This window comes from Podarcis gaigeae (genome assembly GCF_964106915.1).
Source record: "Podarcis gaigeae genome assembly, chromosome: 17".
Classification (NCBI taxonomy): Eukaryota; Metazoa; Chordata; class Lepidosauria; order Squamata; family Lacertidae; genus Podarcis; species Podarcis gaigeae.
The window spans coordinates 38,046,940-38,064,411 of NC_139694.1; the positions used below are offsets into that span (position 1 = coordinate 38,046,940).

Sequence of the window (17,472 nt, forward strand, 5' to 3'; positions counted from 1 at the left end):
GCAAAAGGAAGCCAGCCTCCCTTGTCCGTTTTATCCCTCTTAAAAAGTTCTGCCCCGTTTTCTGAGGAGCTTCCTGCACAAAGCGGCTTACAGTTTTATTTAAAACAGAAGAGTTGCACCACGCAGTGACCCATAGAGGCCAGGCGCGTTCGCAAGGAAGCCCCCCCCCCCCCTGCCTCGAAAGCGGGCTCGGGGAGAAGTGGCGACTGGCGAGGGGGCCGAGCGCTCCCTTCTCCCGCCCAGCTGCGCCTCCGCCCTCCTCGGAGCTCCCCGAGTGGCGCCTCCTTCGAGCGCGGGGCTGGACTGTCCCGCCCGCTCCGTCTGGCTGTTCTGCTGCTGCCGCCCGACGGGCGGACGGAGGGACAAGGGCGCGAGGAAACGGGCACGGCGCTTCCCAGCGCGCCGCGATGCGGGTGAGAGGAGCGAGGCGAGGCCGTGGGGTCGGGGGGCGGCGAAGGGCTGGCGGGCGGCTGAAGAGCCGCCCTAAGCTGCAGGAACGGGCGCAGCGGGAGGAGCAGCAGCCGCTGCATCGGATCCGCCCTTCCCTTTTTGCCTTGACCGCGGCGGACGCAAATATGTTCAGCTGCTGGATGGTTCCTCAGCGGAGTGTCTCGGGATCCGGAGCACCCAGGTCCTTCCCGACAAATTAAAGGACAGTCCGAGACAGGGAGGAAACTTCCTCTTCCTTGGAAATAGACAGGTTAACTTGGAATTAACCCGTTTCCGGATAAGCAGGGTTGGCGCATCAGAGCTCTCAGCCAGGAACACACGAGATCTGATTATTGATGATGATGATGATGATGATGATGATTGAGCAGGAAGGTTGTTCTGTCAAAAGATTTCGGTACCTACCTTGCACATCACATGAATCAGGAGTAGTGGCTGGACTCAAACTCCCATCAGCCGTAGCCAGCCTAGCCAATGGTCAGGGATGATGGGAGTTGTAGTCTAGCAACATCTGTGGTGCCACAGGTTGTCCACACCTGCCGTAAACAACCTTGCAGATCTGGCTTAACTGAGAAAAATAATTTGGCATTTGCTCTTACTTTACGCACAGTGGGTTCAACACCTGCTATTAATTTATGCAAATTAAAGCTTTTTCTGGTACAGTGAAACCAATCAGAAGCCACACCTTGGCTGTCGAACATTTTGGAAGATGAACGGGCACACACACACTGGGCACACACAGTATAGGGCTCAAGGTGGCGCTATTGCACTGTTGATTTAAGTTCAGCTTGTGGTCTACTGGGGACACGGGTGGTGCTGTGGTCTAAACCACTGAGCCTAGGGCTTGCCGATCAGAAGGCCGGCGGTTCGAAGCTCCCATTGCTCGGTCCCAGCTCCTGCCAACCTAGCAGCTTGAAGGTATGCCAAAAAAAAAGTGCAAGTACATGAGTAGGTACCACGCAGGCAGGAAGGTAAACGCCGTTTCCGTGTGCTGCTGTGGTTTTGGTGTTCCGTTGCACCAGAAGTGGCTTAGTCATGCTGGCCAAATGACCCAGAAAAACTGTCTGTGGACAAACACTGGCTCCCTCGGCCTGTAAAGCAAGATGAGCACCGCAACCCCAGAGTCGTCTTCGACTGGACTTAACTGTCAGGGGTCCTTTACCTTTACCATTTTGTGGTCTACTAAGTCAGGTGTCCTCCATCTTATATTTGTACTACTGGTTCTTACTGCCTAAGTGTAGAACCTTACATTTGTCCCTACTGAAATTCATGTTGTTGGTTTGGGCCCAGTTTTCCAATCTGTTAAGGTCCTCTTGAATCCTAATTATGTCTTCTACAGCATTAGACACCCTACCAGTTTGTTGTTATCTGCAAATTTGATGAGCATCCCCTCAGCAAGTTGTTTATAAAGACAGTGAACAACAACGGGCCCACGACAGAACCCTGCGGTACCCCACTTGTCACTTCCCCCCGAACTACAATTCCCATAATCTCCAGTCATTGGCTATGCTTGTGGGGCTGATGAAAGTTTTAGTTTAACAGCATGTGGAGTGCCAAAGTTTCCCCACCCCAGTTGTAGACATCATGAAAAAGGATCTTAGATGTGCAACAAGTGTGGTACTCCTGTGGTCAGACTTAGGACTGAGGAGTTCCGAGTTCAAATCCCCACTCAGCCATGAAGCTCACTGGGTGCCTTTGGGGCAGTTAGGGGCAGTTAATATCTCTCAGTCAAACCTATCTCATCAAGTTGTTGTACAGATAAAAGGGGGGGGGGGGAGAGATGAGAGAACCATAGACTAGCCTGAGCAACTTAGATATCAGTGTAATAATACTGTCCAAACGTAAAGTAATGTCTAATTTGACACTTAATGCAACTTGTGAAAATGCTGTTGGTCTATTCTTGGTCTATATGAATACCTTCCATATTTCTTTGCTTGGCACTGGAGAATGAGACATTAAAAATCGAATATATGATATCTTCTGTAAAAGCTGAGTCACTGAAAAGAAATAAAAGAGTGTGAGAAGCCTCTGTGGGCCAGTGTGGCCTAATAATAATAATAATAACAATAATAACAATAATAATAATAATAATAATAATAATAATAATAATATATTTATTGTCATTGCCCCCTCTCGGGGACAACGAAATTACTTGGTGATTAGAGTCCTAGATTAGACCTGGAATAAAGGTAAATGTACCCCTGCCCGTACGGGCCAGTCGTGTCCGACTCTAGGGTTGTGCACCCATCTCACTTAAGAGGCTGGGGGCCAGCACTGTCCGGAGACAGTCACGTGGCCAGCGTGACGAAGCTGCAGCTGGCGAGCCAGCACCAGCACAGCACACGGAAATGCCATTTACCTTCCCGCTATAAAGTGGTACCTATTTATCTACTTGCACTTAGGGGTGCTTTTGAACTGCTAGGTGGGCAGGAACTGGGACCGAAAGACGGGAGCTCACCCCGCCGCGGGGGTTCGAACCGCCGACCATATGATCGGCAAGTCCTAGGCACTGAGGTTTTACCCACAGCGCCACCCGCGTCCCTAGACCTGGAATACCAGGGTTTAAATTCCTTTTTTTTTTAAAAAAAGATATTTATTAAAGTTTCAAAAGTTATACAAAAAAAAAACAGTAATTAAAAACAAAACACAAACACAAAAAATATATAAAACAAAATACAAAACTAAAAGCTATTTAAAAACAAGTAAAGTTTCATTCCCTTATTTTCTTATAACTTACTTCCCCGACCTCCTCATACCTCCCCTTTTTGTATTCCAATTTCTAATTATTGATTCAACAAATCCTCTCCCTTAATTTTCAAATAATTTTCAACCTTTCTTTTCTTTTTACTTAATCATTACAGCTGAAAACCACTTAATTTCTAAACCAACATCATTCTAACCTTCATTAATTTTGCAATATTTCCCAAGATCGTCCTTAAATTTCTTCCAATCTTCTTCCGCCGTCTCTCTTCCCTGGTCTCGGATTCTGCCAGTCATTTCTGCCAGTCCCATATAGTCTACCACCTTCATCTGCCATTCTTCCAAGGTGGGTAGATCTTGTGTCTTCCCCAGGGTTTAAATTCCTACTCAGCCCTGAATTTCACTGGTTGACTCAGCCTCTACCTCACATGGCTGCTGTGAGCATTAAATGAGGAGGGAAGAACCATATCTCCCCCCTTGATCTCCTCTAAGGAAAGGTGAGATGTGAAGCAAAAAGGAACAGACATTAGTCGCATTATTTGTATGCCACCTTTCATTGAACAGGAATACCAGAAGAAGAACCCAAAGGCCGGTCTCACCCAGCAGCCTGTTGTCAGAGTAGCTAACCAGACTCCTGTGGGAACGCCATAAGCAAGGCATGAGCGCAGTAGCCCCCTCCATTCATGGATTGTTTTGGGGTAGCAAATTCCTTAGTTTTACTCTGTACCGTGTGAAGGACTTCCTTTCCTCTGAACTGAATTTTCCAACGTTCAGGTTCCCTGGATGCTGAGTTATACCTGCATGGAAGCTATAACTTCTAACTTGGAAGCCCCACTCCCTAATTTCAGATAGGAAGCTTGTGAGAGATGCATATAGCCTGCCTTTTCTCGGGAGGCACTCACCACATATTCTAGAGCTGATGCTGGAGATCAAGGCAAGTTTTTAGCATCAAAGCAGAAGATGGGTTAGAGGTGTGAATACATTCAGCAGATCTTCGTATTTTAAAGTAATGCTGCAAAGGGGCCTGACCAACTTCATGACTGCAGTCTGCAGGGGTGGGGTGGATCTTTCTCTCTGCACCATGATCCTGTTTAAAATTGGCACAGCAGCTGCCCCCTCCAAGAGGAAAACTGCCTCTGTGCCCGTGCCCCCTGGCTCAAACCAGGCCTTGCCTAGGAAGAGTCTGTTGGCATAAGAATCATGAACTAACACGCTGCTGCTTTCTGCTCTTTAGTTTGTGTTGGTCTTTATTTAGTAGCACTCATCTCTATATTTAGATTCGTCCCAGAAGATTCATGAGTGGCCACTATTGTAGGAGTGATTCCCTCGACAGGCTCCCAGCCACTGCCACCTCCTCCATCGGCCTGCTTTTCTGTCTTTCTCTGATTCACTTTTATCTTGCACAGAATCCGTCTGTAGAAGGAACCTGACTGGATTCCCAAGGATGGAGCCCTCCTGCTTTCTGCGCTTCTTGCCGCTCTTGTTGCTGTGCCCAGCAGGAGCCCCCTTCCGGATCTGTGCCTTCAACACTCAGCGCTTTGCCCAAGGGAAGGCGAGCAAGGCCAGCGTCATGGACACACTTGTCAAGGTGGGGACTTCAAGGCAACCCCTGGCGGGAGCCCTGATTCTTCTGGATGCATGTGGCTTCTGCGGGTTGAATTCCTTCTTTAGACAGGATTTGCTCGCATGAGCAACGTGTATTAACAAGTTCTAATGGGTGTGGGAGGAGTAGGAAGGACAGATTAGGAAGAGAAGCCACTAAAGTTAGGTGTAGGCAGTGGCATAGCCTGGGGGGTGCAGGGGGGGCCGGCCGCAACATCTGGGGGGGGCGCGCTCGCACTCGCAGCTCTCTGCCCCTACCTGGCTCACTCACTCTCTCTCACTGCAGTGCTGGCTGTGCGAATCCGATCCGAGCCGCCGGGTCGCCGCCCACTGTGGAGGGGGTGGGTGCCAGGCGTGCGGTGTGGAGAGAGAGCGAGGGACTATCTGGGGGAGGGACAGTGCAGCGGCCGCCCAGCACAGCACTGAGCGCGGGTGAGAACCACACCAGACCAGCCCAGGCTGCAGCAAGAAGAAGCTGGCAGTGGTGGCAGGTTAGGGGGCGCAAATTACTTGCCTTGCCCCAGGTGCTGACAACCCACGCTACGCCACTGGGTGTAGGGGTGTATCTGCTATGAAACCACTCCTGGTTCAAAGCGCCTAATTCCAGAGGAGCCCCAGAAGTGACTTTAGTGTACAGTGCTTTGAAAAATTGGGTCCAGTAGATCCAATTTGAGTTGCATGACTCAAATTGATTAATTTTTTGCTGTATATATTTTGATAATCCCAAAGTTTTTGAGTAAAGCTGTTGTAAAGGTGTGGCAATCTGTTGTGGAACAACCCCATTGGAGAAAATAACAGTGGTTGGTTACCCAGACCTTTTTGCTGGTTGCGAATGGGCCCCCGTGGCAGTTCAAGTTTCATGGCCCCCAAAACGTAGGTCCGTCACTGGTTAAGAACTCCAGGGGAGAGCCAAAGTTCAGTGGTAAGAACACATGCTTTGCAGGCAGAAGGTTCACCTTTAAATGTGAACTGAATCAGAATTCTCTCCCATTCCCTAGGTATAGCCCAGACACAGATTTACCACCTTATTTAGGACTAACATGTTGGAGTCCAACAACATTTGGGCTCTCTACCCCTGATATACAGGCTGATGTGTCTCTGTTCCCTCCCACAGATCCTCTCTCGTTGTGATATCGCTGTCCTACAAGAGGTGATGGATGCAAAGGGAAAAGCAGTTCCTGCCTTGGTGGCTGCCCTGAATCGGTGAGTGTGAGTAATATGGGAGAAATGCAACCAGAGGGAGAGGAATCCATGAAGAGATAGTGGAGAAGGAGACAACAGGGCCTTTGGAAAAAATATGGATTGGGAAAGAGAAATGAATGGGAGGAAAGCTGGACAGCTGCATGAAGGGAGCAGAGCTGGCCCAGATATTTTGGTGCTTGAGGTGGAAAAACCCTTCCCCCTAAATTGTGTTGGGCATAATTCCCCAGGCTGTTCTGCATGAGTCTCACAGGAACGAGAGGGAGATCTGTGCAAGATTAGCAATACCATTTATTTCAACGAGGCTTGTGCAGGAAAATTGCCAGTGTGCTGTGCTTTGTCTCATGGCAGGACTGTGTCAGAATGGGGAGGAATCTTGGATATGGTGATTGTGTGTGTGTGTGTGTGTGTGTGTGTGTGTGTGTGTGCGCGCGTGTGCGCGTGTGTGTGTACACTAACCCCAGCCAGTCAGTAAACAGAATACAGTGGTACCTCTGGTTACGAACTTAATTCATTCCGGAGGTCTGTTCTTAACCTGAAACTGTTCTTAACCTGAGGTACCACTTTAGCTAATGGGGCCTCCCGCTGCTGCCGCGCTGCTGGTGCACGATTTCTGTTCTCATCCTGAGGTAACGTTCTTAACCCGAGGTACTACTTCCAGGTTAGCAGAGTCTGTAACCCGAAGTGTTTGTAACTGGAGGTGTTTGTAACCCGAGGTACCACTGTACCAGCTAAGGAGCCCCACTGGGTTCATAACTCTGAGGCTCATGCTGGTAGTCAGGGGAACTCCTGAACCCAAGGCCAGCCAGCAGGAGCTCATTGAACCTGATGCACAGGACCAGGGCACACAAAACCAGCACCAGGACTCTCCACAGCAGCACAATGACCATACTGAGGGAGAACACTGGATCTGGGAGCTTTATTGTTGGCAGCAGCAGAGGATTGGTTCTCCCGAATTACTCTACTCCCAGCACCAAGAGGATTCTGGACTGTAATGATGGTGTCCTGGCCTGAACTGCCTGAAGCTCCCTCCTCTGACCTGGGTGGTGCAGGAAGCGAGTGTCTGACTTTCAAAACTCCCACATTGCCTTATAGTAGGGCTGGAGAACCTATGGCCCTCCAGATGTTGTTGGAATTGACTCCCATCAGCCCCAGGCAACAAAGGCCAATGATCAGGGATGGTAGTTGTAGTTCAGTAGCTAGAGGAATACAGGTTTTCCATTCCTACTTTAAAGGTAAAGGTAAAGGTACCCCTGCCCGTACGGGCCAGTCTTGACAGACTCTGGGGTTGGTGCGCCCATCTCACTCAAGAGGCCAGGGGCCAGCGCTGTCCGAAGACACTTCCGGGTCACGTGGCCAGCGTGACAAAGCTGCATCTGGTGAGCCAGCGCAGCACACGGAAACGCCGTTTACCTTCCCGCTGGTAAGCGGTCCCTATTTATCTACTTGCACCCGGGGGTGCTTTCAAACTGCTAGGTTGGCAGGCGCTGGGACCGAGCAGCGGGAGCGCACCCCGCCGCAGGGATTCGAACCGCCGACCTTTCGAACGGCAAGTCCTAGGTGCTGAGGCTTTTACCCACAGCGCCACCCGCGTCCCTTATTCCTACTTTACAGTGAGACTTTTTCTCTGTTTATCCACTCACTGGCTGAAGTGCTTTTTATATATCCACGTATATCTTCAATGCAACTGAATTCTCTTTTCCTGTCAGGTATCATAGTTCTAGTCCCTATACCTACCTCACCAGCCCTCTGCTGGGCCGGAACAACTACCAAGAACGCTATGTATTCATATACAGGTGAGTGTCATGAGTGTGAGCGTGCATTTAGATGATGGTGGTGATGAATTAACGTTTATATAGTGATTTTTAGTACATATTATAGAGCTTTTAACTACATTATCTCAGATATCTTTACAATGCTGTAAGATATTGAGAAAATAATACTGACCTATCACAAATGAGAGATTGGAGGCTGATAGAAGAGAAGCTTGGCGTATGTCACACTTTTAAATTGTGCCTTACTCCCCATCTTCAGAGGATGAGGCTGTGGGTTCAGAGGAGACACCAGACTGCCCTGGAACCTCTGGCACAAGAGGAGCCTGTTTTTGCCAGCACCTTTCTAGCAATTATTGCCTTGTTCTACCTTAACTTACCGTACCTTCCTTTGCTTTGCCAGAGCCTGGACTTTGCTTTATCTTGCCTTGCTTTGCTTGACTCTGTGCTGCCTCGGCCGAACCCTGGACTTTACCCTGCTCTGCTGGACCTTGAACTCTTGTCCTGCTTCTGCCAGAACTTTCATGCTGCTGTGGCCATCACTTGGAACAGAACCAGGTTATTTGAGGGAGGGCCTTCTCCGGTACAAACCATCCAGGTCACTGTGGTCTCTAGGTGGGGCTTTCATGACTGTGCCACATTTTGAAAAATGCAGAAATAATGAGACCCTTTTATTGCAAGAAAAAAGCAATTGTTGGTGCCCAATCAAGGATGTGCTATTGACCTTGATGAGGGCTCTGCATGAATTTCCTGCTCCACAAATTTTCCTTAATTGTAATCCCCACAGATGCAAGGAGTCAAGTTTCATCCTTATTCTTATTCACTAGACCACAGATAATGTGAAATAAATTATTCCTTTTGTTGCTCACACAGCACTGTCTCTGTAGGTACAATCTAGCCTTCAGCTTCACCCTGGGCACTTTCAAACTGTTGTTGTGTAGGACTCAATCGCATATCGGCCACTTCAGGTTGCACAATTGCAGTTGATTGGAAAGTGTTGTACAACAAACCCACATCTCTAAAAGATTTCACTCTTTGTGATCAGAAAACTGATACGGAAATGTACTGGAAAGTGTGCTTTAACACAATGTCATTGTCAGGGAACTGCCATCAGCTCAGAGGCGAGAGGTGGAAGGTTGTGTTACAGGGAGTCTCCGAAGATCTTGCAAAGTAGTTCTTCCTCTGGTGAGGAGGGAAGCCACACCTCCAGTGGGGAGGGGGTGCAAGGATCAGAAGATGCTAGGGAGAGCCTGAGCAAAGCGGAGGGGAGGGAAGTACCCCTTTGCCAGTGCCTGTTCTGCGCAGTAGTCTTGGGCACAGAGAGGGGAGGAGAAAGGTGGGGGTCACACAGTTGTTATCCTGGGGAAGGACCGCCCACTCCCAGATTCTGCTAACGACTAAGCAGACATGGACCTGCCACACTCTGCACTGTAAATAGTTTGTACAGATAATAAAGCCTAAAAAAGGCAGGTTGGAGTCTTGCCTGTTTGCTCTCGAGCAACCATATCAACACCTGACAGTCATCTAATCTCCCTGTAAACAAATCAGCCTCAATTAAAATGTCATTTGGAAGCAGCCCATGTGTTTTCCCTGCTGAAGCCTGTGATGGGAGCTTTGCCAGGGAGTAATAATAACTACTACTACTACTGCTGCTGCTGCTGCTGCTGCTAATATTTATATGAATACCTACTGAGACAATCCACAAACAGCAATTTTATCATTATGAGTTACTGTTGAAACAAGAAATATTGGGGGGGGGGGAGTGTGCCAAATTTTGTCCTCGCTCAGAGCACCACATTAAAGTCCACCCCTGCATACTTTCACCTCTTCCCTGGGGCCAAAGTTATTTCTGTGTTCTCCCCTCCCCTAGGGAACAGAAGATTCGGATGCTAGACTTCTACTCCTACGAGGACAGACATCCAGACCGGCCTGATGTCTTCGCTCGGGAGCCCTTCATTGTCCGCGTCAGCATTCCAAACAAAAGTAAGGGGCCTAGGACATCTCAGGAGTTCTCTTTCTGCGTGTGGGAGAGTGGGGAGCCTGAACTTCTAGAGGGTGATATCTGGCTTTGAAGACTGAAAACAATGTTGTTTTATGGAAAGTAGAAGAGTTGGATGCTATTCTGGAGCAAGAGTTTTGCATAAGCCTATGAAGCTGATTAGGTACAGAATCAGAAGTCTTTTTTCTTTATTTACTCTCTTTTAGTTTATAATATTAAAAATGCTTGGTATTTGATGTTAACTTTGGTGTATTATTTTTTCTTTTTTCCCCAAGCATTAATAAAAATATATATAATAAAATAATGAGAGTTATTTGGAGACTCCTATTCCCCTTACAGAGCTACAGTTTCCAGAGTTCCCTGGAAAGAAGGATTGACTGTTAAACAGCTCTGAGAATTGTAGCTCTGCGAGGATATTGGGGGGGGGGTCTCCTCTCAGCACCCTTAGCAGACTATAGTTCCCAGGATGATTGGGGGGTGTTGAAAGCCATGACTATTTAAAGTGGCATGATGCTGCTTTAAACCTATAGTGTAGATGCAGTCTAAGAGACCACCTACTTTCCTCCTGCATTTTCTCAGATCATCCAAGCAAACATCTGTTGACAATAGCATTCATACAGCATAACTAGTTGGACATGATAGAAAACTATGGGTTTTTGTTATGTGAACAAGCAGCAACAAGCCTTGTTTTTGTGTATTCCACATTCTCCTTTATCATATGCTACAGTAGGAAATCAGAAGTATCCAGACAAACCATAGTTCCTATGATGTATGAACTCAGGGAAATGTGATTTGCTCAAATTATGTTTAGTGAGAACAAGCCAGGATCAAAATGGTGGTTTCAGATCTTGTTTTGTTTTCAAGCCATAGGGGCTATATTGAGTTGGAATTCCAAGTTGCCTAGATTACTCTGTACCTTGTGGTTACCTTTTTCTCCATTTCCATTCTCGAGAACTCAAGGAGCTGGTGTTGATCCCACAGCACACAATGCCCAAGGCAGCTGAAACTGAAATAGATGCTCTCTATGATGTTTTCCTGAGTGTGAAGGAACGCTGGGGCACGGAGGTAAGGAACGGGTACTTGCAAGGGAGCTGAGGTTTAAGAGAATGGCAGGGGATTTGCTGTCTCACCGTGCATCTACATGGGAAATTTTTCTGCTGCTTCACTGCTGCAGCTACTGCTGACCATGTCCAGCCATTGTAATGTTTGCAGTCTTGTGGACCATTGGTAGATATCATGGACTGGCTGGAAGGAGAGGAGTCATGGGAAGCACCAGCTGGGGAGCCCCAAGGGGAAGAAGGCTCAGAGCCAGGGGAGTGGTGGCGGGATGGCGATGAGTGGTCAGAGGGAGCAGTCTGGGAGGAGGTATCAGAAGCTGAAGAGGTCACAGGGTTTGGTGAGCAGGAAGAGGCTGTGGCAGAGAGCAGTCCGAAAGCAGAGGTATAAGTGGAAGTTGGGGAGGGGGGAGAGGCAGAGTTCAGGCAGGCTGCTGAAGAAGCCAAGGACTCTCCCTCTCAAACTACAACCAGCCCCCCTTTCCCCTGGTCTCCCAGAAAACAAAGAGGGCAGAGCAAAGACAGACAAGGCAAAAAAGTCTCAGATTGCTTGGGAAGGACCTGGGGGGGGGGGGATGACAGACTTAGAGAGCAGTGGGAAGGCAGGGATCTTCAGTCCTCACAACTGCCCCATTGGGGCAAGACCTAGTTGGAAGAATTGCTGTGCTCATTAGGCCTGAGCTGTTTTGTTTCTTTGAATAAAGAGTTAACTTCACTGACACCTTGATAAGTTATTGCTGACTGGCAAATGGTAGATTCTGCCATCTTGGAAATATGTCTGGATGAAATCTGTGATGCCACCACAACCACAAGGCAAGTTCTCTGATGTTGAGCCAAGTATATGAGATGGCACATATTGGAGAAGCTGGTCCTTTAGGTAACCAGGCCCCAGGCGGTTAGGTTTCCTTGACATAAAAAGTTCCTCTCCCCTGATTTGAAGGACAAACACCATCTCTGCTTGAGAACCTGGCAACTGCTTATTTTCCAGCCAGCATCTCTTTTCTGCTCTCACTAATCCCGTTGCTCACTTAACGAATCTTGGCGAGCTGATTTTTCTCTCCTTCTTATTCCTCCCCAGGATATGATTTTCTTGGGTGATTTCAATGCTGACTGTGGCTACGTGGCAAAGAAACGCTGGGGACAAATCCGCCTACGCCAGGACCCTGGCTTTCATTGGCTCATCGGTGACAATGCCGACACCACCGTTCGGGACACAACCCACTGTGCCTATGACAGGTGAGATCCCGGAACCAGCCTTACCGGTCAGGGGATGAATTGCATGATCCACTCTATTTTAACCCATGCCTCACTCTTCCTTACACCTAAACAGGATTGTGGTCCATGGAGAACGCTGCCTGGCTGCTGTGGTGCCTGGATCTGCTCAGCCGTTCAACTTTGCCAAAGAATTTGGGCTCTCAGAAGCAGAGGTACTGGGAAATTCCTGTTGGGAGGGGGAAATTGCTTGCTGATAAGCACATAGTATGGTATGTTTCCGCATGCACTGGGCCAGGGACATGTTGGGACAGCCCCATCGTCATCATGGCAGCCACGAAGTCCTTAGCCAGTTGCTTTGGTATGAATGTTGAAGTCCCACAGAACCAGCAGCCTGGGAGTCCTCAGCACGGCCTCTGAGACCAGCTCTGTCAATTCAGGCAGGGAGACTGCTGGGTGGCGAGGTGGGCAGTAAACCAGCAGAATCCCTAATCTGTCCTGATTGCCCAGTGCCAGGATCCCCCAACTGGACAGAAAGCCTGGAGAGAGAGATGAAATCTCTATAGACCACAGCAACTCCCCTCCCTGACCCTCAAGTCTGCCCTGATGTTGCACCAGGTACCCAGGTTGGCATAGCTGGGTGAGACCAACTCCACCCTGCACACCCACAGAGCGGGTTGGCCTCTGCCTCTGCTGTGTGCCCCTTACCTGCCCTGCCCCCCCCACCCAGAGCCACTGTGATTGGGGTCACCTCTGCCTTCCCCAGCTCCTCTTTACCTAGAACACATTCTACATTCCTTATTTTAAAACAACAAACCCCCCAAATTTCAAAACACATGTTGGTAGCAGTTAAAAACAATTTAAAACATTTTAAACAATTAGGGCAATAATAACAGCAGTGCAAACCCCCAACAAATACCCCTAACAATATCCAAACCCAAGAGTCTGTTCAGCCACCTCAGCTTGGCTGCTGGAGTCAGTCAGTGGGAAAGCCCTGCAAGACAGGGACTAGGTCTTCCAGGACTGACAGCCAAGGTGGTTGGTGCTTCTTCCTTACCTGGAATGAAGGGAGTGCGATTGCATGTAGAAACTCTCCTAAAGTACAAAAAGTTACATTATTCATTCTTGCATTTCCCCCTACCTTTTCCTCCAAGGAGTTCAAGGGGGCATATATAGTTCTCCCTCTCAATCCCCACAGCATCCCTGTGAGGTCGGTTAGGCTAAGAGGCAGTGATTGACCCAAGGTCACCCAGTGAGCTTCATGGCCAAGCTCACTTCTGCTTCTGTCCCCACCCACCAGCCCTCAAGCTGAAGAAGGTTCCCCACTCCTGATATCGAGGGTTACAGGGTTGCCCATGCCTGCATTAAAGCACTGGAATCTGCTATGGAAAGGAACCCATTTTTTGTACAGGGGATAGAAACCAGATCTCTTGTTGCCCAGCTCCTCATTTTCTCTTTATCTGCTTTTTCAGGCTTTGGAGATCAGTGACCATTATCCTGTAGAGGTGGAACTGAACAGAGCCCATTGGAGATGCCAGCAAGCCAGGCCAGCTGGCCTTGTGTTGCTGGCCTTAGTCATGCTGGCTGGCTCAGGATATGGCATCTAAAGCTGTTCTGATACCAGGGGTCCAAATGCTGGTGGCTGCCTTGACTCTACAGTTACAGAAGTGTTGAACTGCCAAGAGGATTCCCCTTTTTTACACGAGAATGGATGGCTTGCCTGTGGGCACCCATGGAGTGAGCTTTGACGTGGGACTTTCACAGTTAACACTTGGTCAGCCAGCATATTATGTTTTTGTTGCCCCTGCAGTCCAGTACTAGCAGATTTTAAACACTGAAGGAAGCACTATATTGATGCAGTCGGAGCCCCCTCTGCAGCAGAAGGGAATGTGGATCTTTCAGCACAACTGGACCACTTATAGGAAGGTGAATTCTGTCTGGCAACTGCACCAAAGAAGATTTGCATGGATTTTCAGGCACCCTCATTCTCTTGCAGTCCAGGCTTTTCCGAACCAGATCTGGGTACTGTTTCAGGCTGCTTCGGAAATTTGCAAAAAGGGAATCAGCCGGCTGCTGATGAAAGTTTGTGTCACTTCTCAGTTACAATCAAAGAATTGGGATGGGCCTTGAAAAGGGCCAACGAATCATCTGACTTTTTGACAGAAGGACCTATCTAGACACAGTACAGTGGTACCTCAGATTACATACGCTTCAGGTTACCGTACATATGCTTCAGGTTACAGACTCCGCTAACTCAGAAATAGTGCTTCAGGTTTAGAACTTTGCTTCAGGATGAGAACAGAAATCGTGCCCCGGCGGCACAGCGGCAGCAGGAGGCCCCATTAGCTAAAGTGGTGCTTCAGGTTAAGAACAGTTTCAGGTTAAGTACGGACCTCCGGAACGAATTAAGTACTTAACCCGATGTACCACTGTACAGACATGGGACTGAACCATTCTGGACTACAGGTGGGGTTCATTGAAACTGAATGCTGCTCTGTGTAAAAAACTGCCTTTCTGTGAAAAGCTGGCATATCAGAGAGAAGGAGGCCCCATCTGCACCATTTAAAGCAGGATCACAGCACCTTAATCAGCCATGGTTTTCCCCAAAGCATCCTAAGGAGAGTAGTAAGTTAGGGTGTTGAGAGTTGCTAGGAAGCCCCTGTTCCTCTCACAGAGCTACAATTCCCAGAGTTCCCTGGGCAGAGGGATTGACTGTTAAACTAGTCTGAAAATTGTAGCTCTGGAAGGAGAATGGGGGTTTCTCCTTGTACTTCTCAGCACCCTTAAGAAACTAGAGCTCCCAGGAGTGTTTGGGGGAAGCCATGGTTATTTCAAGTGGCATGAAACTACTTTAAATGGGTGGTGCAGCCAGAGCCAGAAGCTGCTCTCATTCTCCCTGTTGTGTTAATTCCCAGGGTGCAGGGAGGGTTTTTTTTATAGGAGGTGGAGCCTGCCTGCATTTTGAAGTAGCCCAGTCCCAATAAAGCTTCACAGAGAACTTTTCCCATGTGGGTAAATCTCAATACCCAACCTAAAAAAAGTCTTCCAAGCAGAGGCGTATGAAGGGGGCAGTGGGGGCAGACCACCCCAGGTGCCCTCACTGAGGGGGGTGACATTTGGTGTGCTCACGACTCCCAAGCCTACCCCGAGCTGTTGGAGTAAGGGGGGAGCTGCGCCACATTCCCTCCTTCCCCCTTTGTTTTGACAGCTTGGGGGAGGCTTGGGAGTTGCTGGCGGGCAACATGCTGAATGTCCGCCATGAGCAGCTTGCTCCGCCCCTGGCTGCAGGGTACACGCACTGCTCCAGGCACCCTCCACCCCACGCCCCCCTCGGGAGCGCACCCGCCCTGGGCAGTGTGGGCATATGCTGTGCCGCAGCTTCCAAACCAAAAAACATACAGCAGAACTTCACCATCTTTCTAATCCTCCCCCTACTGCTGAAGTTCTTTTTAGGAAGAACTCTTAATGAAGTGCAGCCGAGATCTACCTCTCAGTCGCTTAAATAATTTACCTCTTGTACTTCTTCCTCAACCACAATTGATAGGGTGATCTATCAGCAGCTCAGCCTGCTCACTGATCAGGCTTTTCCCTCTCTGCCTTTTTAAAAAATAAGAACAGGTCCTATGTGCTATTCTTCCTGACAAACAGGGCAATCGAGGTGAAAGAGAAAATGGTAAAGGACACACAAAGAGGAACCGTGCTCTCAGAATGGGAAGTGGCACTGAAACTTTTTGCCATTTTTGACTCAGGGAACATTCTGCTAGGCAACAGAAAGAGAGAGCACATTGTTTGTGTAATCTCATCCTTTTACGCTATAGGAATCAGTAGATGCCTATTTTCTCCTGTATAAAGAGGTGCACAGTAACATAGGAAGATGCTTTAATGATGACTCAAACCACTTGTCTGTCAGTCTTCTCTACACTGACTGGTTGTGGCTCTGTGGGGCTTCAGGCAGGGGTCTGGCCTAGTCTTGCCTGGAGATGCTGGGGACTGAACATGGGAATTTTGCATGTACAGTGGTACCTCGGGTTACATACGCTTCAGGTTACAGACTCCGCTAACCCGGAAATAGTACCTCGGGTTACGAACTTTGCTTCAGGATGAGAACAGAAATCGCGCGGCGGAGGCGCAGCGGCAGCAGGAGGCCCCATTAGCTAAAGTTGTGCTTCAGGTTAAGAACAGTTTCAGGTTAAGAACGGACCTCCGGAGAGAGCCAGTGTGGTGTAGTGGTTAAGAGCGGTAGGTTCGTAATCTGGGGAACCGGGTTCGCTTCCCCGCTCCTCCACATGCAGCTGCTGGGTGACCTTGGGCTAGTCACACTTCTCTGAAGTCTTTCAGCCCCACTCACCTCACAGAGTGTTTGTTGTGGGGGAGGAAGGGAAAGGAGATTGTTAGCCGCTTTGAGACCCCTTAGGGTAGCGATAAAGCGGGATAGCAAATCCAAACTCTTCTTAAAAAAGAAAAAAAAAAGAACGGACCTCCGGAACGAATTAAGTACTTAACCAGAGGTACCACTGTAAAGCATATGTTCTGCCACTGAGCCACAGCCCTCCCTTATCATTCTGATTTCTAAGATGCATTAAAGGACAGCTTTGAAGCTGACAAGACCAAACACACAGTTTAGAAAGCTGTGCCATAAATCAGGTGCTATGGATTTTTCAGTTGCTTTGTTTTCGGCTGTGGGTCAGTTCCCTCTCTTTCTAGGAAGAGACGTATAAAGAGGGTTGGATATGGATTACAGTATATATGTTAGTAGAATTTTCATGCAGTAGAAACTCTAAACTCAATGATAAAAAGCAAATGCTTTTTGTGATGTTCTATAATGGTTTTCTGTAGCCTATCTTGGGTCATGATTGAACTAAACTTCAGAAGATAATTGGTTTAAATAAGGAACATTTTCCAGGGGGGTAGACATGTTAGTCTGCTGCTGCAGCAGCAACAAAAAGACTTGTGGCACTTTAAGATGTAATCCCTTTTATTACAGCAAAACCTTTCATGGGGTGTAATCTTCAGGTATGGGCAACAAATGTAAGGATGGAAGTGAACTGCAATGGAATACAAAAAGTACAGTCTGACAATTCAACTAGAGCTTGAATGTATGCAAAATGAGGAACATTTAATCCATGCCAAAATGATGCAGCTTGGTTTCAGTGGTCCTCAGCAAGGTTCAAAAAATACATCAACAAATGGACCTTCTCACCTTGACCATTTCCAATAAAGACCCTCCAAAATATTTGTATAAAATTTAAAAATGTATATACACATAGCAGTGCGGCCTCTGTATACCGTGCACCTGTGCTTTAATTATACCAACAGGAAAATCTGAAATGATCAATAAAATAATGAATTAATAAAAGATAACTGCTAGATGTGATTTAATCAGAGAGAAATGCAAAAAGCAGGTATCAGGGGTTGGTCAGCAATAGATCACACAGAATAAGCGAAATCTTTCTTAGAAGAAACAAGATCTGCTCAGGAGTTCCAG

The 17,472-nt window shown here is 48.1% G+C and overlaps 1 protein-coding gene and 1 long non-coding RNA gene across 2 annotated transcripts; one reads left to right on the plus strand and one right to left on the minus strand.

Moving 5' to 3' along the window:
* The first annotated feature begins 202 nt into the window (after positions 1 to 202).
* Positions 203 to 14,990, plus strand: DNASE1L1 (deoxyribonuclease 1 like 1). Its single transcript, XM_083719670.1, has 10 exons — positions 203 to 413; positions 4,554 to 4,735; positions 5,864 to 5,952; positions 7,659 to 7,745; positions 9,592 to 9,704; positions 10,673 to 10,785; positions 11,854 to 12,011; positions 12,106 to 12,202; positions 13,460 to 14,174; positions 14,425 to 14,990. The coding sequence occupies exons 2-9, from the start codon at positions 4,592 to 4,594 to the stop codon at positions 13,592 to 13,594; spliced, it is 936 nt and encodes a 311-aa protein (XP_083575796.1). The 5' UTR covers positions 203 to 413; positions 4,554 to 4,591; the 3' UTR covers positions 13,595 to 14,174; positions 14,425 to 14,990.
* Positions 14,031 to 17,338, minus strand: LOC310835252. Its single transcript, XR_014559455.1, has 3 exons — positions 16,466 to 17,338; positions 14,406 to 16,188; positions 14,031 to 14,156 (listed from the first exon to the last, which is right to left on the minus strand). It is a non-coding gene; the product is annotated as an uncharacterized lncRNA (long non-coding RNA).
* Positions 17,339 to 17,472: the final 134 nt, after the last annotated feature.

Excerpts from the sequence above, each read along its gene's own strand:
- DNASE1L1 (XM_083719670.1), top strand. The coding sequence starts at position 4,592 with ATGGAGCCCTCCTGCTTTCTGCGCTTCTTGCCGCTCTTGTTGCTGTGC. Across the intron at positions 4,736-5,863 it reads TCATGGACACACTTGTCAAG|ATCCTCTCTCGTTGTGATAT; the intron begins GTGGGGACTTCA and ends TCCCTCCCACAG. Across the intron at positions 5,953-7,658 it reads TTGGTGGCTGCCCTGAATCG|GTATCATAGTTCTAGTCCCT; the intron begins GTGAGTGTGAGT and ends TTTTCCTGTCAG.